General features: G+C 49.1%; 1 protein-coding gene across 1 annotated transcript; it reads left to right on the top strand.

The window, feature by feature from the left end:
• The first annotated feature begins 4,110 nt into the window (after positions 1–4,110).
• Positions 4,111–10,861, top strand: UTP11 (UTP11 small subunit processome component). Its single transcript, XM_067533867.1, has 8 exons — positions 4,111–4,268; positions 4,496–4,557; positions 5,435–5,537; positions 5,826–5,939; positions 6,772–6,865; positions 7,222–7,352; positions 9,847–9,957; positions 10,599–10,861. The coding sequence occupies exons 1-8, from the start codon at positions 4,206–4,208 to the stop codon at positions 10,680–10,682; spliced, it is 762 nt and encodes a 253-aa protein (XP_067389968.1). The 5' UTR covers positions 4,111–4,205; the 3' UTR covers positions 10,683–10,861.
• Positions 10,862–27,011: the final 16,150 nt, after the last annotated feature.

The following is a 27,011-nucleotide window of genomic DNA, read 5'->3' as shown; positions in this document are numbered from 1 at the left end:
TCTGCCTAAGGACCAGGCGGAGCACATTGCCACAGGGCTCCGAGACGTGCTGGCTCCTTGCTGCAGCCAAGGGGACGGGGGATCAGTGAGGAGGGAGGCAGCCTCCTCCCTGAACTCCTTCCATCTGGCTGCAGTGGGAGGGGGTGGGGGCTGCTGGCGGAGACTGGTGGCCCTTCAGGGTTGTAACAATGATATCTGTGGCCCTTGAGCCAAAAAGGTTGGGAACCACTAGTCTAAACCATCCAAGACACCGTTGCTGGTTTTCAATTTCTTCTCACAGCATGAGTGAAAGTAACATTGTAAAAGTTGATGGATTGTAACAAGCAGGGAAAATCTTCGACAAGTCTGTCTTTTTTCTAACACTTTTCTATCACATGGTCTGGTACATGTTTTAGTTTCGATATGCAGGATACAGTGGAACATGACATGCAATAGACCATGCAGCCCAATTGTCTGGAACCAGGATATTGGAGTCAAATAGCCATTTCAAGAGTGGTGTCCATGGCACAGCTCAAAGTTTATGGTTTAGTTCAGTTTGGATTGCAGCCTCCCATTTTCTCTTTTGTCAGAGTCTTCCATCTTCTCTGCCAGTTGAGTCACTAGGAGCTGTACTGAGTAGGTCTCAGCACTGTCACTCTCTGCAGATCCTACTATCAGGGTCACGCCTTTCTTGGTGTCTGTACTGACTCACTCTTTGTTTAGACTAATGAAGTCACTTGGTCATAGTAAAGATTTGTTTTTCCATCATTACATTTTTGAATAGCTCTTTCCTCAGTGTCTGAAAAGTCTGTTGTAATTTGTAGGGAACTACAGCTCAAACCAAGGTTAAGTGGTGATTTGGGGATTATGCTCCACTTGGGTATTTATATGGCCCTCATCACCTGAGGTATCTGAGCACCTCACTATCATTAATGGGGTTTATCCTCAATGGCCTTGTGAGATAGGGAAGTACTAGCCACGTTTCACATGGGACCTGAGACATAGGATACGGTAAGTGATGCACATGTCTGCCAACTGCATAGACTTCTAATGTTTCCTGATATAATATATTTGTTAAAGGCTGACTATGTGCTTGGCCCTGTTCAAGACAAAAAACTAAAGACAATCCCTGCCCCAAGAAGCTTACAGCCTTACAGTCCTATCTAGATAAAACTATTTGGTGTACAATTAATCTGGCCAAAATGATTATACTGGTATCTGAGCTGAGACTGCCAACCAATTAGTGCCAATTGTGATGATGGATTTTGTGACATGGGGTTCTGCCCACTTGGAACTAGGTTGAATTCACCTTCTCATAAGTCACTGAACAGCCATAAAATGGTAACAATATTCTCTCCTTTCTGATCTAGGTCAGAATCAAGCTTATCACCTAAAGGTTAAAGTCTCCATAACCTATTTCCTTGAGCCATCCAGCCCCTCCTAGTGTCAATAAGGTTTTTGGTTTGTTTTTTATAAAACAATTTTATAAAGAGATTGTGCTGTCAGTGTGAAAATAAAACCTCTACCTTTTCATCACCAAGAGAGCACAACAATCTTAATAGGAGAGACAAACTTTTCTACAAGAAAGCAGAGCGTTCACAACTGCTGCCACATCAATTCTGGAATTCACCAACACTCATGATATCAAGAGAACAGATGATGGCTTCCAACCAGTTGAAGGAAGGAAAGCCAGGACAGAGCAAAGGTCTGAGCCACAGTAAGCCATGGGAGAAAAGACATGTATATTAGGGCCCTGATCCTGCGTGTGCTGAAATCAGTGAGAGTTTTATGATTAATCTCAGTGGAAGCAGAATTATGCCCATGCTATCTATGGCTATGGGCAACACTGTTGTTGTTTATAGAGAAGCAGAAACTGAAGGATCTATTTTCACCTACCTGTGTCTGTCCAGTTTCTTCTCCAGCTTCTGGTCTCCTATTGATCGTGTACGAAGACAGAAACCTGCAGAGATGTGACAAATCTGTTACCAGTCAAAATGCAGCTTTTCAGTAACATGCACTTATATTGTCATCACACTCAAGGTCAATATCAGTATCTTGACTGATTCATATCTCAATATAGCATGTAACAAAAGCAATAAAAAAATGTGGTTTAACACTGCAAGTTCTTATTTCTGGTATTTTTGACTGCCACAGCAGAGCAAGGAATAGACAAATATCTGCAGAAGTGTTAGTTCAAGTGTTCTAGATTTCATTTTTATAAATATATCTTAGTGATTCAGCTAAAAAAGGGTTTCTGGTAAAATTCTTCTGAGGTCCCAAGATGCTGCAATTGGGTCAAGACACAAGGCTGTTTGTAAATATGGTAATGCCAGCCAAAGAAGTTGCATTGGGGAAACACACATACTTTCCACATTACAGAGATCTGGGGGAGGGGGATTGCGGGGGAAGAGAGCAGGGGAATGTTCAGCCTGATTCGCCACCCTTTCAAGAAGACTGACTGCTGCCACCACGAACAAGAACGGCACTCCCAACATATCCTAAGATAGATGCAAATGTGGAGATCCCAGATGTGATCCTTTTTTCTCCTCTTCAGTCTTTGTCTACACCCTTAAATCCTAGAGACTGCCTTTAGTTCTATAGATAAGTCTGGGTTCTAGTGAAATATCACTTGCACTGGCCCTAGGAGACTTTCTGAGCCAAATTCTCTCCTGTGGAATGTTGAGAAAACAGCACACCAAATCACAGTTGTATTAAGCTATTACATTCTCTCAACAGCTGTGTAACACAGTTTCAGTCAAATATTTTCAATAGAATAAAATGATTTTATCGTGGATTAATAATTAATAATATTCATTTAGGGAGGCATGTTACTGTGACAAAACAAAAATCCATTTATTTGATTTTTCAGATGACAAATACCCTAGCATGCTGCAAAAGCTTCTGTATTTCCCACCTCCATTTAACTGTGAAGAGGCTTGCATCAGGCTGTTGTGTCATTATGCTAAATGTAGGATTGGGGTGTCTGCCAGCCTCCCAAAAGGTGTGGAACTCCACAATGAATCACAGAAATTTAAATTAAAAGCCCTGTTAAGTCACAGAAACAACGTTCCCCATTCTCACAATTTTATCACAAGTCTCACAATATTTGATATTTTACTTAAAAGTCCCAGTGCCTGGAGATAAGGGATTACTTGAGAATTTCAGCTTTGATTAAAAGAAACAATTAAGCACCCAGCCCTCATGGTTGAGGAAAGCTTGCAAATGTGACTCTCAGTGTGACCTACAGGTAAAAACCAGAAGGCAAATAAAAAGACCCCACTGCACCTTATAAAAACAAACAAAACCCATAACGATTTTCAAGTCAGTCTTGTGGATTTCGGGGCCAACTGATGATTTATGAACTTTTGGCATTGGCAATATGGCAGAAAGCCCACTGACGGGGGCTCAGGGATGGACGTCTCTCCCTCAGCATTCTGTGGGTCTGCCCCTGCCTGGCTTTAACCCCCACTCCGTGCTCAGTTTAATAGATTCCAAGGCCTGATGGGCCCATCATGATCATACCTTATAACACAGGCCAGACAGAGAACTTCCCCTAAATAATTCCCAGGGCAGATCTTTTAGGAGAAGATCCAGTTTTGATTTAAAAATGATCAGTGATGGAGAATCCACCATGACCTTCAGTAAGTTGTTCCAGTCGTTAATTACTGCCGCTGTTATAAATGTACACCTTATTTCCAGTCTGAATTTGTCCCAGCCATTAGATTGCGCTGAACCTCTCTCTGCATGTTGGGGGGAGGAGAAGGAGCCAGGGACACCAGTGAGACAGGACAGGGAGGCTCCTAGACCCCTTTTAACCCACACTCCTACCATCCCTTTGCCTCTGACCCTGGGTGTCCCTGCATCCCATAACCCGGGACCCTACACACCTATGAGCCCCTTGCATCTCTGACCCCAGTGACCCCCTGACCCTGGGGGGGCCTGCACCCCGGACCCTGGGGGGGCCCTGCACCCTCTCTGACCCCGGACCCTCCAGGCCTCAGTTCGCGTTTCGGATGGTAACACAGCAACAGCGCGGTGTGGGGGCGGGGCCGGGGGCGGGGCCTTCTCGGCTCCTCCGCCCACCCCGTGTGGAATCCGCGCGCGCCACCACTAGTTTACCCGGATGTGGTTGCGGCACTTCCGGTTCCGGGAGCGGCGCGGCGGCAGCGGGTGGTGTCGTGCGGTGCGAGCCGGTCCGGTCCGGTCGAGCAGCCCCGGGCTGCGCCATGGCGGCCGCCTTCCGGAAAGCGGCCAAGGCCGGGCAGCGGGCGCACCGGGAGCGGGGACAGGTCAGGCCGCCAGAGCCCCGTGAGGAAGCCGGGCTTCCCTCCCCCCCGAGCCCGCCGGGCGCCAGGCGCTGCGGCCCCGGCCCCGCCCCCCGTGCCCGGGAAGGGCCCCGCGGGCTGGCCGGGCCCCCGGCGCTGCGTGGCCTGTCGCTCGGTCCTGTCGCTCGGTCGCGGCTGCCCGCCCGCCCGCTCCCGCCTCGCTCAGCCCCTGTCTCGCTTTGCTTTTCCAGCCGCGGGCCCGCCGCCACCTGGGGCTCCTGGAGAAGAGGAAGGATCACAAGTTCCGAGCCGCGTGAGTCCCCCGCCGAGCCGGGCCCGCCCGCGGCCTCTGCGCCGGCTCCGGGGCCCGCCCCGCCCGCCCGCCCGCGGCCCGCCCGAGCCGGGGCCTGGCGCAGAGGCGGCGGCGGCGGATAGTGTCTCCGTCCGAAGACACGCTCCGTCAGGCCCGGGGCGGGATCGCAGCGCACGTCCCGCGGTTCCCGTTAACAAGATGCTGTTTCCAAGGGCTCCACAGAGGATCTGAAACTCCAGCTGGATCGCTCCTGCCGCTGGCCTGCGTGCCAGCTGGAGCTGAGCTGGCGGGTCTCCCCAAGATGTTCAAGCCAGGGCACTCCAGCCAACCGTCCCCTGGCGGGGGCGTCTCCTGTCACACCAGCACGGGGAAATGTAAAGTGCTTGGGACTTTCGCGTTGCCTCTGACTTTCCGAAGGCCCCACTCCTGCAGACGATTAAGCACATGCATGGCTTTACTCACCTGAGTAGTGTCAGTAGGGCTTCCAATTGACGTGAACGTGGGTGGGTATGTACTTAAGTGTCCGTACCATTGAGAGCTCAGGAAAAATAACCCTTTCTTCGATGGAGTTGGTGGCTGAACTTCTTGAAAGTCTGTGGGTTCTGATCTCGCTAAACTTGTAGATGGGGCAAGTGTGCTCAGGAACCTCTTTAGCACAGAACATGTAGCGATCATGTTGGCAGCTTGGTGAAAGGAATAAATTCAGCGAATAAATGGTCTGCAGACCTCTGGTTATATTTGTAATGTCTTTTGTGCTGTCGCAAAGCTTCAATACTCTTGAGGATTTAGCATCATTATTAAGGGTTTAGTGTCTCACTTGGTGTGTCTGTGTGCACATGAATGCAGGTGTTGTTGAATACATTGTCTTGTTTTTCAGTGACTATCACAAGAAACAGAATGTGCTCAAAGCACTTCGCAAGAAAGCCCTGGAGAGAAATCCTGATGAGTTTTATTTTAAAATGACCCGTGTGCAGCTCCAGGTGAGAGTCTGTTGCATTCAGACAGAGTGGCTTTATTCTGCTTTGGGTAATGGGTGCCTGGGTTTCTTCTGCCTTAAAAAAAAAATAATTATGAATGACTAAGTAGCCTGATACCCTCTGTGGCTGGCTATAGAGTGGCCTGTTCCTGATATCAGAGAAGATGCCCATTTTACCTTCATGAAGTCTTTATTAGAGGAGCAGGGCATTGAAGGGCTTTTCCTGTGTTCTAGGAGCTGACTTTTAAGAGTGTGTTCATCTCTGCAGTTAATGTACTTTGTTTGCTTTTAGGATGGAGTTCACGTAATCAAGCAACCAAAAGAAGAGGTGACCCTGGAACAGCAGAAGGTGATGAGGACACAGGATCTCAAATATGTGGAAATGAAAAGAGTGGCAGAGGCCAAGGTAATAGCCTTTACTGACACTATCAGTGCTTTCTAACGTGTTCATAATGAATGCATTTTAACTTCATTTGTCCCATTGGCTGATAGGCCTTTGTTTGATCATGTCAGATTTAAGCCTTTAAGAGGATAGAAGGAAATGTCGATACAGCTCTGTTGTACATGGGGATCTTTGATTGAAACAGTGTCCTAGACTGCTCTATCGCTTAGACAGTGGATGGTATATTGGATAAACTGTGGCAAAACGTGTCAATTTCAGGTGTGAAATGCTTGGTCTCATTTCTGACTTTTAATCTGAATTGAAGATTATTGATGCTGAAATGACTTTAGTTTTAAAGGGAAACGGTCAATTTAGATCAAGCTCTGTCTGAAAATGTATCTACTGTCATTACAATAGCACCTAAGATCTCAGTAATTGAGAGACTAGAGAAACAAAAGTATTTGTTGCTTTTAGTTTGTTTCCTTTGTGTCTATGCCAGTACTTTTGAGGGTAGTAATTTCAATTCTTTCCTCTATATGGTTAGTTTCCTCTTGTTTGTGTGAGTTTCTCATGCAGCAAACAGGGGAGAGGAAAATTATTGTAATTTTACCATCCTAAGCAGGGGGCTTGGGCAAGGATAGAGTACTTGGAATTACTTTTAACTCTTGAATCAACAAGGTTTTAGAGAGACACAGATGTAAACAATGGACTAAATTGTCTAGTTGTCACCTGTTTACAAAAGAGTTAATAGAAATGAAGAGTTTAGATACTGAGAGAATATCTGTTGCTGAGACACAAACGAATTCAAGAAAGCACAGCCTGCTGCTGAAAGCTCACTTTTTTCCCCTCCCAACAGAAAATTGAAAGGATGAAATCGGAGCTCCACCTGCTGGACGCTCAGGGGAAGCAATCAAACAAGCATGTGTTCTTTTTTGATACTAAAAAAGAAGGTAAGATTAGGGCTTATTTATTGGAGAAGAACTTCCCTTTGGCATCTCCAGGCTGTGTCCAAATCTTTAAAATTGTGTGTTTGTTCCTTCACACCTTTCTTTTTGAGGGGGATCCTCTCTCATAAATGGTGACTTGTCTGAGTCTCTTGGGCTGGTTATTGAGCAGTGAAGGAGATGGATTGCTCCATTTGCTCAGGTAATTGGACTGGACTTCATTCTAGCAGTGGGCAAAAAGTGATGACTACTCCCCATCTTATAAGTATAAGTCACGTATTGGATGGAATGCTGAATCTAGCCCAAGAAATGTGCTGACTCTTATGACTAACGTTCAACTCTTTTAAAAAAAAAATTTTTAGTTCAAGAGTTCGATGTTGCGGCTCACCTAAATACATCCCCAGAGCTGGTGGACAGAGTGTATAACCGACCTACCATTGAAACCCTACAGAAGGAAACCGTGAAAGGAGCCACTCATCCTGCCCATTTAAAGGTAGACTCTGTAGCCACCCTTTGTGATTTAGCATTCAATACCAAATGGGGTACTTACCTTTCAAAATGTAATGGGTACTAGGAAGAGTCCATTGGAGCATTCTCTAGGTGAGCAAGTTTGCTTTTCTAGTCTAAGGTTTTTTGGTGCTGAGGCCAGGTGTAGAGTGGCACTGGCTCAATGTCAGGGATTGATTGGCATCCCTACTCGTGGTACCAGTCTTTCACATCTGGAGATCTATGGTCAAATCTTTCTTAAGACCACAAGTTGAAAAGTAGTTTAGTCACATCCTAGTCCGTTAGGGTCACTTGTCTGCACTGCAAAACAGTGGGCATGATAGGTATTCTTTGCTTACGTGTGAACCAGAACAGGAGTACAAAATAGTGCTGGACATCAGGCTTGAGATGTATTGGCAGAGCAATGTAGGAAGGTGGCAGAGGATAGTTGATGCTTAATGCTGAATGTGTCCCTTTCATATCATTTGATGGCTTTGCTCCTTAAAAGAGGCATTTTCAATCAATGCTGAGGACACTTGTGTTACATCTTACAAGTCTTGCAGGGATGGTGGATGTTGTTTTGGGACTGGTAGCAGGACTCTTTAAGTGGCAATTAGAGTCATCTTACAAATCTCTCATGACCCTGTTAGTTCTCTTCCTTTGAGGCAATCTTAAGTATCAACTCCAAAAGAGCTGCTGGGAAGTACAAATTGTTTATAGAGACAAGGGTGACTGTGCAGATTTGATATTTTACTGCTCTGTATCTGTTCCTTAAAGAAATAGTGTTTAATTGGCTTACTAGTGTTTTAAAAAGCCCTGGTGTGGGGGAGACCATTCATTTTTCGTTTTATATAATATATATAAAGAAAATAGGTGTAATATTGCTTCATCTGAGCATTTTTTTAAAAATAACCTTGTAGCCTGAAGTGGGGATATGGAGGGAGCTTCCTGTTAAATGGATGGCTGTAGCAGATACAAATATTTAGACTTTGTCTCTTTCCTTTGTCCCTGGCAATCATGGTACCATGGATATCTGCAGAGATTGCTCTCTCCTGTAATTTCTATAGCTCTTGGTTAATAAATTTACACTTGGATTCTTTTTCCTTCAGTCTTTGAACACAGTGGGGTTTGTGATCCAGTACTCTGCCTTCCCCACTTTCCCTTGAAGCTATTAAGCTGAAATCTCATTTCCTAGCTGTTTTTTAATTTAAAATATGTTTCTGTTCTCTAGCTTGCATCATTTACACAGCATCAGATTTGCTCCTGATGTTTTAATTTCACAGCCGTTCTTGTGTTCATTCTCATTCTCTCTCTCTCACAAGCAGCTAAGCATGGCTTTCACAGTATAAATACCTCCTAATTAGTTTGGATATATTAGACAGTCCTGTAAGCTTGAGTCAGTATGTGCAATAAGGTAAAAATAAAGGTGTCTAAAATTGCTGTTGGTAAAATTGCAGCATGTTCTTCTTAAATCAGATGCTGGATAACATTTCCCTACTCCCCTCCCTCCTGCCAGCCCTCTCACTCTGGCCTGGTGTTAAAGTGGTTGGACTAGTTTTATCTGGTGGGTTTTCTCTTCTTCCAAGAGACTGAGTCATAGTGTAAATGTGTTGGGATCTGTCCTGTTAGATATTATTAATAAGATTACACCTGCAGCCATGCCACCTTTTGCTTTGAGCCCATCAGCTCTCACAAGTTAAGCAGGATCAGGTGGATCACTGACTGGCTGGGAGATGGCCATGCAATGCCTAGACTTCAGGAAGTGGTCTCAGTGGACCTTTTCCCTCTGAATCAATACAGAGCTAATGCCCCAGCATGGTGCTAGGAGGTTATCCAGTTCAGTATTAGCTTCTGTGCCTCAAAATCCATATGGTGGTTGAGTGTAAACAGCAGCAGGCACAGATTGCTCAGTGCCGAAGAAGGATTACAATGTCCTTCATTCAGAAAGGATTGCCACTCACGCATTGGTCTGTTTAGTCACAGTTGTACTCACAAGATGTAAAACTGTCAGCATCATCTTCAGTCACAAAGGACAACAACAAAAAGCTAGGAGGTCCTTTGCGTCTCTGGCATATTGACTTCTGGATGAGCTGTGAAACCAAGGTTCCAATCACATATCATGGGAGGTTCAATGGTTCTTTCCATATCATCTGGGCCAGCTCAGATGTGTTCTCGCTTAGAAGACCTACAGGCCTGTTGTCCTAAATTATTTTACCTGTATTAACCCCTTGGGTTCCTGTTAGGAATATGCTATATGCTAGGAAATCTCAACTCGGAGTTAAACAATGAACCTTTTGGAAGCAGTCACAAAATTGGTATTGGGTAGGTTAATAGAACTCTTTGTTTATGAAACTTGTGTGGTTTTTTGTTGCTGGTTTTTAAGAAAAATCAAAATCTCAGTCACCCCAAGTGTGATCCCTGCCAACCTGGTATGAGTTCAGTGAGAGAATGTATTTTTCTTGTTCTTTCACTCTACTAAAAATGCCCTTTTCCTCCTCCAGAAATTAGCCCAACAGAGGACGCGCCAGTACGGCCTCCTGAAACAGCGCATTGAGCGGGAAAAGAAGATGTTTGTTATTGCACAGAAGATCCAGACACGCAAAGATCTCTTGGTGAGGGAGCAAAGACTTAACTCTTGTTCTTTGGATTCTGTATGTTGAGGGACTTCAAGCTGAGAACAGGGTGTCTGCGTGCGTGCACACATGCACTTCCTTACTTGTTGTGGAGCATTTCAGGCAGCTCCTTATAAAAGCTACCGAGAAACATTCCAGCTGTAATGATAGCACCGATAATTTGTTGATCTTACATTGTACCCATTTGGGCCTTTGATCCATAAACTCAGGGCAGAGTCAGTTCTCTGTGTAGCCCAGTCAATCTATTGTAAAGTGCTGTGTAAATTCATGATGGTACCTAAAGTCAAAGTTGGTGTTGTGGAGTAGCAGAAGGGAGGAATGAGGGGGTGTAGTGCTCCTTCTAGGGAAGGAACGGTTCCTCAAAATTCCAGTGACTCCAAAGAGATTTCCTGGGTCAGTGGGGACTTGCCAGTTACAGAACAAGTTGTGTGGCTAATGCTACAATTAGAGATGAAAGCAGATCTTTTCATCTTCTGCCCACTAAACATTAGAAATTGTCCAATTTTCACTGAATCTAATGTGCATCTCCAGTTCCAGACAGTGTTCCCATTTTCTCCGTTTAGGGTATGTTTCTCTCATCATTTGATAGAAAAGAAAATAATTGTGTGTTTCGTTTCCAGGACAAAACTCACAAAGTGAAGGTGAAGAAAGAAACCATAAATAGCCCAGCTGTTTACAAATTCAAATTCCAACGGAAACGTTAATTTTTCTGTGAAATAGTTTGACATCCTTGTGTACATCTAGTTGGCATAACTAATATGTTGCTCCTTATGGAGAATTGCTGGTATTTTGTCAGTATGAGGCTTATTTTCACTGCAGTTTAACATTTTGTCAAGAACTATAACACGTTTTATTTAATAAATCCAAGAAGATTTCTGCTTCAGTTTTGGTTTTTACACATTGGAAACCCAGAAGAGGTGCCCAGAAACTGTGGTGAAAACCCTAAGATAGAAGTGCTGTGAACTTGTAACTACATTGTGGTAGGCATTTTGTGTGCACAATACACAAACAAAAGGGAGACTGGGCCCTGACCAGGAAGAGGTAAAATCTGTGTCTAGGGGATGGTGGTCTGCCTGGGTCTGGTGAAGGCTCCAGACTGGCTCTCTTGTTCTCTTCTTCCAGCTGGTAAAAGTCTAGGATCAATCTCTCTCTAAGCAACTTCTTTCTCTGGTCCATTGCATCTCTTCTTCCATTTTTCCTCTCTTGCTTGACTTCTCTGCTCTGTCTGTTCATATTTATTTGCACAATTTATTTTAATAGAACACCTCAAATGATGAGGGGCATTGCCGGAGGGCACATTGCTAAATCAATACTCTTCCTTGGCTGCAGGCTGACCGAGTGGGGTGAAGGGGGGTGATTAGGACTTCCAGAGTAAAGGCAGAAATAGGTGGGCTTAGCCCCGTCTCTCTACAGCATGGGAGGGCATCCCCTATAAATAACCATGCAGTCCCCAAGGAAGCCAGGGTGCTATATAACTGCACCTGGGTCACATGAACTTGCTGGCTTTGGTGCTTTGGTGTCTTGTATCTTCTAACTTTCCAGGAGGGATGCTGCCCGCTCCTGCGGGACGTTCCCAAACAAAGCCAATGCGCCTGAGCAGCATCGGCATTCCTGTGACTGATACATAGGAGAAGCCACTCTAAGCACCAGAGGCAGGGCAGCAGGATCTCCTGTTTTGTATGTACTTTGCTTAGTGCTGTGGTGGCGAGTGCCTGGAGGGTGAAGTCACATGGGGACAGTTAGTGAAAGTGTCCTGGGGAGCTGTGCCCAAGTGTGTAAATTCTCCATCTCTGTCCCTTCAGCCTGAGCCTGTCTGACAACAGCAACTGCGTGCACAGGAGTGAGCTGCTGTGGCCTGCAGTGTGCAGGAGGTCGGACTAGATGATCCCTTCTGACCTGAGAGTCTATGAGCCCCTGGCTTCTCTTGGAGTCTTTGTTTCTAAGTATAACATTTTAGTTTAGGAGCAACAGATGAATTACCTACCACTGCAAGGCTTCCTGGTGACCAGAGTCTGACCGTATCTCTTTGGGTAGGAATATTAAGGGAGGGTCCCAGTTTCCTTCTAAAAGCAGGTAGGTTACTGCATATGGGTTTTGTTTGTTTGTTTTTTTAAATCTAGTTAGGCAAGAATTCATCTCAGTATTTGTATGTTAACAGAACTCTTCTGCCTCAGAGCAAAGTGGTAGTAGGAAGGGTACAGTGAAACGAAGTAGCGAGAAGTGTGCTGTGTCAGAAGCAAACAGAAGTTTAAATAAAATGGAGTCCTACGCTTTCCATCCAGGAGAATAGCAGACTGACGTGAAGTCCTTGCTATAAAAATGTCCTGGAAGGCCCGAGTGTTTGTCTTGTCCGTCTGCCATTAATAGGGGAGAGAGAGAGAACCCAGCAACAGTTGTCAGTCCAAATGTGTAGTGGAGACAATATTAGGCAGGGAGATAATACTGTCCTCAGGTCTTTCTGTTCAGTGGTGCTTTCATGTGCAGAATCCAGGGCAGATATGCCAATATAAATTCTGCATACTGGGCTGACTGCAAAATATCTACTTGGACTTAGTACTGTACATCATCGCATACAATACGGATAAATGAATCTTCTCAGCACTCCTCTGATGTGGATAAGCCACTATCCTCTCTGCAGAGAGAGAAAGGGAGTAAGGCTGATAGTTCCTGAGTGGGGGTGCCTGAACCTAGGCAGCTGAGTTATATTTAGGCACCACCATGAAAAGCAGGCCCTTTCTAGAGCTGTAGCTGCTGCTGCTGAAATCAGAGCCCGAGGCACTCAGCATCTCTGAGAATCAGGCTGCTTGGACAATGCCTACCTAAGGATTCAGGGCTGGGTTTTTGAAAGAAGCCTAGGGGCTAAGGTCCTACAGGAGATGGGCACACCCCCCTGTAGGCTCCTTTGCCAACCCCTCCCCACAGGGCCCAACTTTAGGCGACTGCAAATTGGAAAGATTTTGCCAGGGTGCCAGAGCCTGACTTTGGGCTTAGTCCTGTGTCACGCTCTCCGTTAGAGCCAGCTGCCTCCCCTCCAATCCCAAGGCATGTTCTAAACCTAGTGACTGTATAAAGAAGTAGCTGGAGCTAGTGACCCTCCAGCCCTAGCATGAACTGACTTTGCTCTGTCTGCTGTAGTGGCAGGGAATGATGCAGTACAATTTGATGAAACTAAGATTCTGCTGCTGCAAGTCCCTGCTAAGGGGCTGCCTCTACTGACCCGCGGGCAGTCTGGCATGTAGCTGAAACATTTGCCCACGGAAGTTTCCTTACTAAATGTGACTAAAACACCAGAATATTTAAATGATGGATGAACCAGCCGCACACGCTGTAATTTTCTAGAATTCCTCTCACAAAGGAGGTGGGGGAAAGGGGCCCAGCAGATGGCAGTAGTATTCCACAGCCTGGGGCGCTTAGGCAGAGGACTGGGTAATGGAATGCCTGCTGCTGTCCAAGACTCAGCCCTAGCTAGTATGCGATGCATTGCTGCATGTGGTGTGATGTCCGGGACATGACTGAGAAATACGAGCTGCTTGGTAAATAAAGCTCACGCTTTAATGTCTGAGACACCAGGCACCAGAATACTTTCAAGGGCTTCAGGTTACTTTTTGAAAAACGTGGGCTGAATCAGAACTCAGGCGTTCCATGTCTCAGCATTTCTGAATGCGGGTGGCTTTTTCTGAAAGTACCACGTGTAGTTCAAACTGGACAATGCCAGCTAGTGAACGCACCTGCCAGTCTGCCAACTGGGGTAAATAATTCATACAAAGTTACAGAACGTGTTGTTCAGCCCATTAATGAGGTTTTTGGAATAAAATATTTAGCAAATAATGTTTCACCCTTTGCCCAGGTGCAGTCACAAATATGGTCACACTGAAATTCACTGTTGTATTAGCAAAAATACTGGTGACTGATTTTCTGGCTTTTGCATTCTCCTGGGTTATTTCCAGCTGGTGGCAGCAGGGCAATGTCCTGCAATCCCTGCCTTTCTCAGCTGCACAAGGGGCGGAGGGGCCCAGGGGAGCTGTCCAGCAAGTCCTGCCATTTTGTCTTTATAAATGTCATCATTTATGATTCCCACCCTTCTCTACCCTGTGCATTGTGTAATTGCGGCTATAGGTACATGTTTGAATACAGTCCTGAGAGTGAGACAGATACTGCAATGTTTGGCCTGTGAACACAGCCTTGCAGGGCAGCATGCTGCCGGGACTTGTCAGAACATGAAGCAATAAAGCAAGCTGATGTCTGTCTGTATCTTCTCCATTAGAGATTTCAACTCCCAGCTGGCACTAGGGACATTCTCCAAGTGACATGCTCAGTCTATAATCACTGCTCAGTGTTTCGCACCTTGCCCAAGCTGGGTGGTTCTCCAGCCTGCACAGCAGGGAAAGTTACTGGAAACCAAATCGGCTTTCTTCATATTTACACAAACAAAGAAGAAAATGTGGCACCTGCCTGTCTCATTGAATTAGAAGGTGCCACGTTCTTGTGCCGTTGGCCAAGAGAACAGCTCAGCAGGTCCTCTTGGAACCAACTGCTTCTAACATGAAGCACCTTGTTAGTCAATTCCAAGGGCCTCCCGGGCATGACCATTTTGCTGAGTGCAGGCTTCTGGGGCTGCAGTTAAAGGGAACTGTCAGCATAACTCTGGTCCGGTAGTTCTAAAGCTTCCCCCAACAGGAATGTTTCCAGGATTGTTTGTTCAAAATTCCAGTGAAAACAGCTGGTTGTTATTTTTTAATTAACATTTCCCTGAGTATTTGCAACCGAAACAATGTGACAGAGGTGGGCCTAGTGTTTGAGAATTTGGCAGACAAGTCACTTTCATCGACAAAAGAGAAACCAACCTCTCTGTTTTCCAGTGTTGTTAACTCTCTCAAATTTATCACAAGTCTCATGATAATTGGTGTTTTCCTTAAACCCTAGCTGCTGGAGTCAGGTGGTTCCAAGAGACTCTCAGCTTTAATTTCTTTTTAAAAATGAAGTTTCTTCATGGCTATGGAGAAAAGCCTGAAATGTAACCCCAGGAACCAGCATGCAAAGTGCACATATTTTAGGCATCTCATGATTGTTAAGGCAATCTGCTTGAATATTGAATGCTGAGGGTTGGCAAAATGCAAAAAGCATAAGGTGTGAAAAGTAAATAAGATTTTTTAAAATTAACTTTCAGTGAATTCTGGTGTAATGTGTACAGGGTGGAAAATTTGTTTTAACAATCAATGGGGCTACATTTTAAGATGTATTATTGTTCATTAACATGGGCAGCAAGGGAGCCCAGTGTATTGCAGTGGTGACTTTTGGGGTGAAGCTTCTTTGGGCTGAAACCAAAATGAATAAGTATAATCTTCATCTCTGTGTAAACTCAAATGGGTCACAACAAATGCTAGAAAGGATAGAAGAGAAAACCAGCACCTCAAAGCCTCAGTCGAAGAAATCAAGGCAATTCTGAGTTGACACACACTAAAAAGCAAGCGCCTTAGCAGGCATGGCTCAGTGTAGGGTTTGGAAGGGCCAGGGGCTGTGTGTGTGTCTGAGGCATGGGGCAAGCACCTCACCACTGGCAAGTCAAGTGTGGTGATGGGAGAGCGACGTAGCCCCTGGAAACGAGCAGACACTGCTCCTTTATAAAAGGTGTATGTGAGCTCTGGCAGTGCTGTAGGGTGCTGTAGGGTGAATGCAGCACCTCTTGTTCACAATGACTTTCCCTCATTCCGCTTGCCCACCAGCAGCCTGGGGTCTCTTGACTGCAGTTAGGACGCAAGCACCTCCCCTGCAAAGCAAAGGCGGATGCACAGGAGGGCAAGCGCCGCGTCCCTTCTCCACTGGAGTTCTCCAAGTTCCTAGAGCTGGGCCCCCCTTTGAAAATATTTTAGGTTGTGATGACCCCCCCACACACTCTATGCCAGCCTTACTGTCATGCACAGGGGCTGACAGGTCATGATCCCCCTATAATAACCTCACGGCCCCTGTTTGAGAACCCCTGTCCTACAGCATGGAAATCTTTGTCTTCACTGGGGATATTCAAATAGCTCCTTGCTGAAAAGGTGGTACGGAGCCTCTGGACACTGGGGCACCAGTTCAAATCCAGCCTATGGCAGTGGTGACTGAAAATTGTTACCATCTGATGGCAAATGAGGAATAAATTGGGGAGCTCTACCCAGTTCCCCACGTCCATGCTAAGGATTCAATGGGCATTGGAGAGTGAATCCATCTGCCCCCTAAACCTTGGATGTCAGTGGAGAACTCCTGGGTTGTCACGCAGCACCTTTCACCAGCACAAAATTCACACACACCATATAATTAAATACTGGAAAATCGGTCACAGGTTAAACACGGTCTCTTGGTGCCAGGAGCAGTGCGGATGTGTGGGGCCAGCAGGAGAATTAAGAGGTGGATTGCCTGCTGAAAAAGGGAAGGAGTTTTGATTTTCCTTTATAGCCTAGTCCATGCAGTTTCTGGTGCCATCCAGGGGCTGCTTGGCTTAATCAAGGTGTGTGTTCCCTAGGGAAAGATCTCTGGCCCCATTTTGTGTGTAGATTCAGAATGGAGATCAGCTGCCTGCTGTGTATGATGCATGTCCCTTCAGGAGTCACTGAAGCCAGCTCCTCCCTCCCCTCCTGCTCCCTGCACACACATACAATTACTAATAGATTTAGGGCAATAAGCAAAGAAAAGGAGGGGTTTTAGCAAGACTATTTGCATCTCATTATCGTTATGTTATCCTTTGCTGTATGTGTGTGTAAAAGGGGAGCCAGCTCTGTGCTGCAGATATGCTCTGCATGCACTTGTGCAAGGCCTTGTTAATTTCACGCTTGTGTCAAAGTCCCTTATTGGACTCAGTCCAGTCCTCTGAGTGCAGGACCAGGTGTCAGGAATTCTAGGCCCAACACTTCCTGTCTCTGGGCTCTTGGGTAAGTCACAAAAGGCCAGATCCTGGCCTGATTTGCATGGGATTGCAGAAGGCAAAAACCAGGGCAGGGTCTTGCCCAAATTCACTGCCTTGGTTTCCTCATTGGTAAAGGAGGCGACAGCCACTGAGGCAGCGTAGTAAGGAGTCAGTGCTCACCTCTTGTCTATAAAACCCTTTGAAGATGGAAAGTCCATAGGAGATAGGAGTATGAGGAGCAGCATGTGTTGTCTTGGCCACATGCCAAGGATGCTGCATGCTGAGGGTGTCACTGACCTATCAGCCAGTAGTTGGTGGAGGCCCGAGAGGAGGAAATCGGGGGGGGGAGTCTTACATCCTCCTGCTGGTGCTTAGGGGAGGGTGAGGAGAGAGTCTGCCTGCTGCTCTGTTACTGTAATTATCACCAGCAGAACAATGACAACCAACAAGTTCCTTAGTGAGGAGATTCCCTGCAGCTTGCCAAATGTAGATATAAAAATACCCCCGATGCATGGCTCAGGTTTTAGGGACTCTGAACAATATTCTGCCATATAACAGTTTCACCTAATTCCTTGTTCAGGCTCAAGAACTCAATTGATAATGACTGCCTATAAAAGTTAATAGCAGGGTACATTCAAATGTTTGCAGGATTATCTCTAGGCAACTGCAGCGATATATTACCAGCAGCACAGTCACACATAGCAGCTGGGTTCCTGTCAGTGTCATTTCCAGAGAGAGCTGATGCAGGCTGCAGGTCAGTGCAACAGGCCTAGATAGCACCGGTGTGTCCAGCTCATTGTGCAGAAACACCCCATCACCTGATGCTGCAGCCACAGCCCCAAACAGGATCCTGGTTACCAGTGAAACTCTCTCAGGGCCCAGATTGGGTGAGAGCCATAGCAGCGAACCCCCAAAAGAGTATCTGGCTGTCCAGGTGGTGCTTAAAGCCTCCTGTCCTGAGATTGCGTCTGTGCTAACCGCCTCCTCCTGCCATGCCTCTGATTGATTAATTCAATCACCACCAGGTGTTATTAACCCATCAGCCAGCCTCAGCCCCCGTGGCCTTAGAGGCCTGTGCACAGGCAGCTCCTGTACTGCCTGCTCTGAAACGCTCCCCCCCCTGCCGGGCTGGGCTGGGCCAGGCCAGGCCAGGCCAGGCTAGGCTGTTGCCATTGAACTCATGGGCCAGAATAGACAGATCAGCCTGGTGAGATGCTGAGTGTTTTCCAGGAGCTCTGAGGGGGCTGTAGCCCACAGACTCTGTCCGGACAGCACATGCTACTTCAACCCTAGCTGCTCTTCCTAGCCCTTCCTCATAGTCTTGGAGGAGAAGCGGTGCCCAGGGTGCAGAGCAGTGGCAGGCTCTGGGTTTCTAGCCCTGGCTTTGACAATGGCGAGGCAATGACTGTTTACAGCAACAGTACAAATCAGGGCAAGGATTAATTGTTATTGATCAGGGTAAAACCTTGATTTCTATGAGCTTCCAGGGACCATTTGGATACTCCCAGCTCCCCAAACTAGCCCAGCCCCTGGCAAGAATATTATGAGCTAGGTGTGGGCTGGGATTCCAACGCCTGGCCAGTAACCGGACAACAGGCAGAGTGGAACTCACAGGAAATCCAGGCTAGAATCTTTCTTATCACACCTCGGTGCAGAATTCTGCTTCTCCTCTCAGCCAAAAGTTCCTGCTCAAATGAAATTGAGGAGAGTTTCTTATAAATAAATACATCAAGCAGCTCATGTCAGGAGACGTCACGTGTCCCGGCAAAGCAAGCTCTTCCACAAAGTGCAAAATACCAAAATATGTATTCTGCTGTCTGTATAATGCTATGTACTAAATGCGTTTGGAGTATGTGGGGATCTGAAGCAAATGGGGGGCTCTGAGCAGGTAGGAATCCATTATTCAGTGGGAGCATATTCCCAGGACGTTCCTGGCTTGCAGACAGGACTAGTAAGTTAGTGAATATAGATCATCATTTACCTAAGCACCAGCCCTGATGCGCCTTTCTAGGGAAGCTCTAATTTATTATGCATTGTCATTAGCTGTAGCAGGCAGCAGGGTTTTCATTAGAGCTGGAGTTAAGGTCTGTTTTGGCTGCCTCATCAGCATCAGTGAACTGCGTCCCTGTGAGGTTTGATACAATTTAATTAACCTAATTAAAAGCTCTGATTGCAGAGATGATTGGGGTAGAGCCAGTAGCAACTGCATATTTATAACGAGCTGGAAGGTGTGGGACTGCAGCCAAATGATATGCATCTCTAATGAGCGGGTGCTATTGAAGTGTGGAGCTGGAACACTAACATTTATTTTTGGCAACAACGGCCAGTTTATCTTTACATAGATGCCATCTCGGCTTGATCAAAGCGCCCAGGACGCTCAGTGCAGCATTCCTCGCTGGGGTCTCCTCTGCCGAGGCAGACACCCAGCACCCCTACCCCAACATGCACACCGCAGGCTCACAGTCCAGTGTCACTCAGCGGCATAGGGCCAGGTGTTGCAGCTCCAGAAGCCATTGTTCTCCATTGTTAGCTCACACGCCCACCCCCCCTCGCTGTTTCATCCACCTGCCCTGACACATCCTCCTGTCCGACATGCGACTGTGAGCTCTCTGGGACAGAGACTATCTTCTTTGCGCTACTGTTCTGTCTAGCTGCCAGGACAGCAGGGCCCTGATCCCTGGCTGGGGTTCTGGGCACTGCAGCAATTTAAATACTAAAGCCATCTGATGTAAGATGCTCTGTCTTTGTGCAGGGCCTTGGCACTGTGCTAAGCCCTAGATGAGACACTGCCATTGAGGCCCAGGGCTCTAATGTCTCTGTTGTTCATGTACCCAGGCCTTGTTGGAGGGAGGGAATTAGGCTTAGCACCTGGGGAAATGGGACGTCAGGTCACCCCTCGGTCACACATCCTCTCTGGAGCCTCCCAGTCCCAACCTCACAGGCTGCTCCAGTCTTTTTTTCTCATGGCCAGAGATGAAGGGAGCAGTTTTCAGTAGCTTGAACTCAGAGCTTGGACAGTGCTGGCTCCCGAAAGCCAAGGTAGGGGCAGCCATGTCTCTGCCCTACCAGGCCTGTGCCAGGCAGCTGGAGGCACCACCCAAAGGAACAAGAGCGAGACAGATGGTTCCTCCCATTCTTCCCACATGAATGGAGACCATGGGGAGTCTTGCCTCTCCTCCACCCCATGCCCCACACACATCTCCACCTGCCAAGATTCCCCATACGGGATGCGGCAGAAAGGGTTGGGAGCGTTGCCTGGGGCGTGTCCCTTTGCTACCCACTCTCTTCCCCGAATCAGACACATGCAGCAAGCCCATGCAGGAGCAGTCGAAGGCCCAACATTCTGGGCTATCTGGGGGACCTGGTCAATGGCCATGGAGAAAAGGAGACCCAGTCCCAGCTGCCTGGTGGGACCCTGAGGCACCAGGAGGAGCCCCATTTGGAAGGCACCAGGGCAGAAGTGCAGTGAGCCAAGCTGGCTGAGAGCCAGAGGGAGGGATCTCGGAGGCGTTTGGAGTGAGGAACTGGCCAGACCTGTTCTTGTTTTGCAAAAGAAACTCCCACAATGGCAGTTCCTCTTCCAAATTCCCCTCCAGCTCCAGCAGATTCCACAGCACCTGTCCCAGCCCATCTACGCTCGCCCACCAGCCCTTGGCTGTGCGAACAGTGCTTTGCCCCCAGAGCCAGGCCGCTCCAGTCCTGAGGTGCCACACAAAAGCAGCGGCAAGCGCTAGCTAAATGCATGTGAATATTTGCTCCACCAGCGGCACGGCACAGCTGCTGCAGTGTCCTCTCTGTCTCACGCAGCAGCCGGGCCCAGCCATAGGGACGTTCTCTTTCCTTCGTGGGTCTGTGGGTCCTGGCTTTACCCAAGCAGCTCCTAGCAGGGTGATCGTAGCCCCCAGGGGAAGGGAAGGAGCAGCCAGGCGGCGACCCGCCCTGGGTAATGAATCCTGTGTGAGCTGGAGTTCAGGCACCCAGTGTATTCTATTAATTGGCTGTGCCATTCTGAGTCCCAGAACCGCTCCTGGGATGAGATCAAGCTGTTCGCCGCGATTCCATCTGACACAACAGCGAGTCCCTGTCATTATTTTAAACCAACAAGCTGTGCCAGTCACTCTTCCAGCAGATGGTGGCGTAGGTACGGAGTTGTCAGAGGGACGGGGGCCTTAGTGAGGGGAGGGAGGAGGGGGAAGGGAAGGTCTCAGGCTCCCCCACCCGCACCTGGCAGTATCAACACATGGCACCAGGGGGACTGAGCAAGGCCAGTCGTGGTCCTGCCCCAAGGCGCTGCCAGTGAGGCTCAGACAGCACGGGTCAGGAGCAGGACAAGCATGTCTCCAGGCTCTAGGCAGCTCAGGGCTGGGGGCTGAGCTCTGAAACGCTTCGCAGTATTTATTCCCACCCCCGGTAAATGGCACCCGGGCCCTTTGGAACGTGGCACTGAGCAGAGCAGGCTGGTTCCGAGGCGGGCCCCAGGGAGCCAAGACATGGGCCACACTCACACAGGCCAGAGCAGCCCCACGGTGATGCCCAGACTGAGCCAGCAGGGCCTGCCCGCACAGCACCAGCCCCACGCACAGCAGGAAGGGTTTGGGACGAGGGCTCTGTGTGGGGGAGCGGAGCAGGGCAGGCAAGCCGGAGGGGTCAGTTCAAAGGCCAAGTGCCCAGGGCAGGCCTTTTGCAGTGCCCCACACAGCCACAATTCAGATGCGGGGCGGGTCCCTGTCCCACACCCTGGCTTGTTTGCCTCCACCACCCCCCATTGCACCTGGGGCACGGCCTCCTCCGTCCTGGACAGCTGCTGCAGTGCCCCTCACCACTGCCACTCGCTGCATCCCCAGGAGGTGGCAGACAAGCCAGCCCTCCTGCACTGGCAGCTGGCTCCCCCCGTGCTGCTCCGGGGCGGTGGGATGCGGAGCAGCAGGCACACAGCTGGGTGAGCACTGGGCACGCTTGCCTGCTCGCTGCAGTGGGGCCGCAGCTCTCCAGGCTGGCAAGGGGCAGCCCGGCTCTTGGAGGCTGACTGTTCCCCAGCAGCAGCAGCTCCTGCCAGGCCTCCTGCACCAGGCACTGGGAGGTGTCACAACTGGATTCAGGCCTCAGCTGGGGAGGGTGGGGAGGACAATTCTTTGTTACCGTAACAACCCACCTTGTGTTTACTCTGCCAGTGATTTGGGGCCTGGAAGGTGCTTGACACTCATTGTCTGTCTGTCCAGCCAGCTGCTGGGGAGCTGTGCGCCCCAAGGGAGAGCATCATGTGGCCCTACAGAATGGCCCCTTCTAGCGCAGATGCACTTGGCTGAGTGCTAATTAGTCCGAGCTGTGAGTGGGATAATCAGTACGTGTCCCCATCACCTGAGCCCTGGGGGTGCCTTGTGCTTCCCCACCCATGGCAGGGATGCCAGTGCCACAGAGAAATTCCCACCCTGAACGCAGCTGCTTAGAGCAGGATGGATCAGAGCCACAGGGGCTCAGTTCGCCCAGACCTGAAACTGGCTGCAAGAATCCAGGGCAGCCTGACCCTGAGCCCCTCCGAGTCTCCTCAGCCACCCCCAGCCCTGTGCAACACTTGGGCCCTTGCACACTCGGCATTGTGTCACCCGGCTTAGCACACCAAGGCCCTGCATTCCAGGGTCCAGGCTGCTCCTGGCGTGTCTAGCCCCACCTCGCTTTCCCAGGCACTCGGCACTGAAGTTTGGGGCTATGTCAGTCTCACCTCAACGCTTCGTGGAAAGGCCCAGTGCTTCAGAGAGGGGGAAGCGGGAAGCCAGGCAGACAGGAGGCGAGATCAGACCCTCTGTCCTGGCCCAAGCAGCGTGTGCAGCACAAAGGGCACAGCTGGGAGGCTGCATCTGCCTAGGAGACTCAAGCCTCAATAATTACACTAAAAAGAGCCCTTCTGATAATGAAAGCGAAGATAATCTACATCTGCAAGTGCCATTAATCCTTAAAACTGGAACGCTCCGTGAAAACGCTGCAGGGCATATGAAGTAAGGTGTGATTCACGTCTGCTCTTTCCCAGCGCAGCCTCCTGAGAGGCTGAATTACTGGAACAAGGCAACTTTCCTGCACTGTTTCAACAGAGCAGTGTTACTTAATAAAACAAACTGTTTTGCTTTATCAATCAAAGTATCTCCACCATGTTTTTAATCGTCTCACTGGTGTTCTTCTCCAGCAGGGCTCGGGGAGCATCAGAAGGGAGTTCTTCCAGATTCCTGAGCCCTGCTCAAAGTAACCAAACTGGGCCCAGTGACTGGTGGCGTCAGCTCCCACCACCCCATGCACAGGAGGGGCAGGTGGGAAGGAGGCTACCCAGTGGTCATGGAGTAATTTGACCCGAACAGGAAATGAGAGTCTCTAATGGATCCACAGACACACACGCACGTAGAATGCTCCAAACCCCCATGCAGGCTCAGTCTGGGGTGGCCATCTGATCTCAGCTGCCTTGAGGGGACGAGGGGTGATAGATGCCAGCCGGCGTTCTGACCGCTGAGCCTGAACCACTGCCTGAAAACTCCAACTAGTCACTGGAGACAGATCAGTGCCTCCCTGCTGACAATGCCTTAGGGCTGGCCTGCACTGCAAACACACAGCGGCATAGCTACGTCTCTCTGGGCTGTGAAACACCCGCCGACGAGATGTAGCTAAGCCGATAACCCCTGGTGTGGACAGACCTAGCTCCCACCTCCCGGGGAGGTGGCGTTCCTACGGTGACCGGAGAGCCCCTTCCTCCGCTGCCGTGAGCATCTCCACAGCCGCTCTCCAGCGGTGCAGCTGCAGTGGTGCTGCAGGAGCGTTCCCGTAATAACCCTTCTCATGCGCATCGCCAGCCTCTTGGTGCAGACGAGCCACACTGTGGCTGACAGCAGTGGTGACACATGGGCCACTGGCCCTGCCACTGTAGCGTGGGACAGGCTTTCAGCTAGGCTGCCCAGTTCCCAGCCTGTGGCTGACGCCGTCCTGTGCCCTGGACCCCTTGAGTCTGGGCGCTGGGATGTCTGGGCCCTTTGCTGCAGGGCTGAACGTGCATCACCCATTTCTTACGAGGTGCTTCTCCTGCTCTTGAAGCCATACTCTGGGCATCCTCTGCTCTGCCAGTGCCCTGGATGCTGCAGGACGATGAGTCAAGGGGCTTGGGGTGAGAGGGCTCAGCAGGAAACAACTCTGCTCCAAGGCGAGGCTGGTGAAAGCTCCTGGTTCTCCCCAGATGGCAGAACGCAGCAGGGATGGGGGGGCAGGAGGATTGTGGTGGGCAAATAGTCTCATAATGTGCTGGTGTCACGCAGGTATAGCCCATCCATCCCTGTGCCACCTGCATGTCCCGCTCTGTCCCTGTGCCCTCCAGCCACCCAAACGTTCCCCCTCCAGCTCTGCTTTTGATGCCTTTCAGTTTTCAAATCGCTCGCTCAGGGATGCTTTTGCTCCTATTTTAATGGTGGATTGATTTGCTGAGGTGACCTTTGCACTGACTCTGACGAGAGGTGGGTAGCTGCCGCGCAGCCCAGCCCGGGAACACGCCCGATCCATGACTTTGAACCAGTTTAAAGCTGCACTTGGCTCTGACTGTTGGCCATACCTCTCAACGGCTCCTTAGTGATGGGATTTTCTCCCGCATGCCCACAGAAGACCTCATAAGAGGCATTTTCCTTCACAGGTTCCTTACCCACCTGCACCGGCTTGTGGATTGATAACATATTCCACATGTGGTAGCCCTTTCCAAGCACGTGCTCCCTCTCTCCGTTCATCTGGAGGTAGCAGTGGCTGCTGAAGACAGGCTGCCTAAGTGGGGCGCAGATCTCAGATGTGGGGCATGCTGAATCTCCAGCTCTGGTTCTCTTCTAACCTGCGCTTCGCCCCGATAAAGAGATTTCTGTGCTGGCTCTGCCCTGGGCCCCACTGCTTACAGCAGAAAAGCTCATTATAGCAGGCAGCCATGCAGCCGCCCAGACGCTCACTCACACCTCCGAAGCAGCAACATGTGCTAATGGCCTCAGCCCCCGGCCAACCAGCAGCAATGGTTACCCAGGTGCTTTAAAGAAGCCTTTCTCCAAGATGCTCAGCTAATGCCTCGTGACGTGTCTGTGTCATTTACTGGGCCCCTGCATGTGGATGCTGAGCCTGCTCACTTAGTGCAGCCCGCTCTGACTGTGACTGGTGGGAAAATGGCCTTGGTGCGGTAGGGGAGGATTCTATAGGGACCCAGAGTTTAACAGCACACAGCAACGTTCCTCCTGCCAGGGGCAGCTGTGCGACAACACGTGGTGTTAGTCGATTCCGCTCACAGCACCTCCTAGCGACGCACGCCTCGGGGCCGGGGGCTGCTGGCTGATTCATGTTCACCTGCGGTGCTCTTTGGAAGTCTCCCATCCAGATTTGGATCCAGCCCAGGGCTGTAGCTTGTGACTTAGAGAGGAACCCAGCAGAAGGCAAGACACTTGCTCAGCCCTGTGTTGCAAAAGTTATCACAGCATCTTATAGGAGCGCAGGGAGCCAGACTCGATGTAACGATGATGGGAACCGTTTTAAAGCAAAACAACAAGAGAAAAGAAGGGCAGCTAGCATCTGGGAATGCCTTTGGATTCGTACAGGTATTTGCATATGTAAATCCATTCCCTGCCAGCCCTTCAACTGCCAAAACAACCTAGCCCCCCAGGAGGGATCCCCAGGGATTATCATCCCAGAGAGAGAGAGGGAGAGAGGTACAAGGAGAAAACACATTTAGCAACTTGTCCCATGTGCAGGACTCAACACCTCTAGCAAGGAGAGATGGCTCTGCCTACACACCAGGAGGGGAGGTGGAGTGTGGTTCAGTGGGGGCTTGGCCTGGGCTCCCCCTCCGAGGAGGCCAGCTGATGAGGCACACAGCTGCTGGGAGGGTCACATTTTTCCAGTGCCGTGTTGCCCTAGTAAACAAATGTCCCAGCATGCAGACAATAATGTTTTTATGAGACTCTAAATTTTAGACTCAAATGGTCTTTGTAGTGGACTAATAGCCAACACGTGCCTCTTCGTCTCATGCTGAACTTTCATGGTCCTGCAGGAAAGAAAAGGCCCTGGTGAGCCTTTACACTGAGTACTTTGTTCTCACGGACTTACAGAGCAAAGAGAATAATGTATGAAGACTCTCAGCCCGTGCCAGTTTGGCTTCACTTGCCCTTCTGAACTTGCCCTGAGAGATAATGTTTCCTTCTAATCTGCTGCCGTCCACCTACAGAAGGGACCTGATGAATAATTCTCCCAAACAAGCCTTTATTCTTAAAACTCTCGCTGGCCCTAGCCCTTTCTCCCGCTTACAGAGTAATTGTTGTGTTCATTACATGCTAATAGCCTGAGCTGTATTCCAGCCCACACAAAGCAGGTCCAGGCTGCATTACTCGCAGGATAATGCTGCTCGTTTGGCATTATGTAAAAGAATGTGCGTGTGTCGAAGGTTCAGCTCCACTGCAGAGGTTCTGGTTTCACTTCCTTGCAGGAAACAAGTGCAACGTCCAAAGGGCTAAGTCATTATCATCCGCAGACATCACCGATGGATTTGTAAGGAAGCATTTCCCACACAGTGAGGTTTAAACAATAATTAAGAGTTTCTTATTAACATATATTCTTTTCTGTTCAGGCTCTCATGCCACCCCCTCACTGTGGTATCTGAATGTGTCCCTGATGGCTCCAACAATTGCCCCTGTTATATTTCTAGCAGGCAGGAAGCTCCTGGGGATGAGAGATCTTTTCCTTTTCCTCTCATATGCAGACATCAGAGCTTGATGTCCAGGTCTCAAAGCCAAAGGATAGCCTCTGTATCAAAGGAGGCCAGGCATTGTAAACCAGCCTCCAGATGTCCCACCATAGGCGTTATCGGCTGCAATATTTCCCCCAGTGACAGCGCCAAGCTGGTGCAAAGCTGTGACAACTGTGGACGAGCAAGAGAGTAGCTAGCCTGCTCCAAAACTGACCGTCACAGGGACAAGGGCGAAGGTGCAGTGATGGACTCCTGAACGTACTGGGTGTGTTAGACTCTCACTGATGTTTCCAGTCTGAGGATGTAATTTTCAGCTCCCTGGCAGCACTGACTGGCCACGCCTGGTAAGAGGCCAGCAGTGCCCTTGTCCAAGAGCGGCCATAACGAAATTCCATTGAGAGATCAGCTGTGGTG

Source organism: Emydura macquarii, unplaced genomic scaffold (genome assembly GCF_026122565.2).
Source record: "Emydura macquarii macquarii isolate MOO-44397 ecotype Brisbane River unplaced genomic scaffold, CSIRO-AGI_Emac_v2 contig_3348, whole genome shotgun sequence".
Classification (NCBI taxonomy): Eukaryota; Metazoa; Chordata; order Testudines; family Chelidae; genus Emydura; species Emydura macquarii.
The sequence above is the reverse complement of the archived record's forward strand: the minus strand, read 5'-3'. Positions and strand labels throughout refer to the sequence as shown.

Coding starts and splice junctions, on each gene's coding strand:
- UTP11 (XM_067533867.1), top strand. CDS start 4,206: ATGGCGGCCGCCTTCCGGAAAGCGGCCAAGGCCGGGCAGCGGGCGCAC. Junction 4,269..4,495: donor CGCACCGGGAGCGGGGACAG/GTCAGGCCGCCA, acceptor TTGCTTTTCCAG/CCGCGGGCCCGCCGCCACCT. Junction 5,538..5,825: donor TGACCCGTGTGCAGCTCCAG/GTGAGAGTCTGT, acceptor GTTTGCTTTTAG/GATGGAGTTCACGTAATCAA.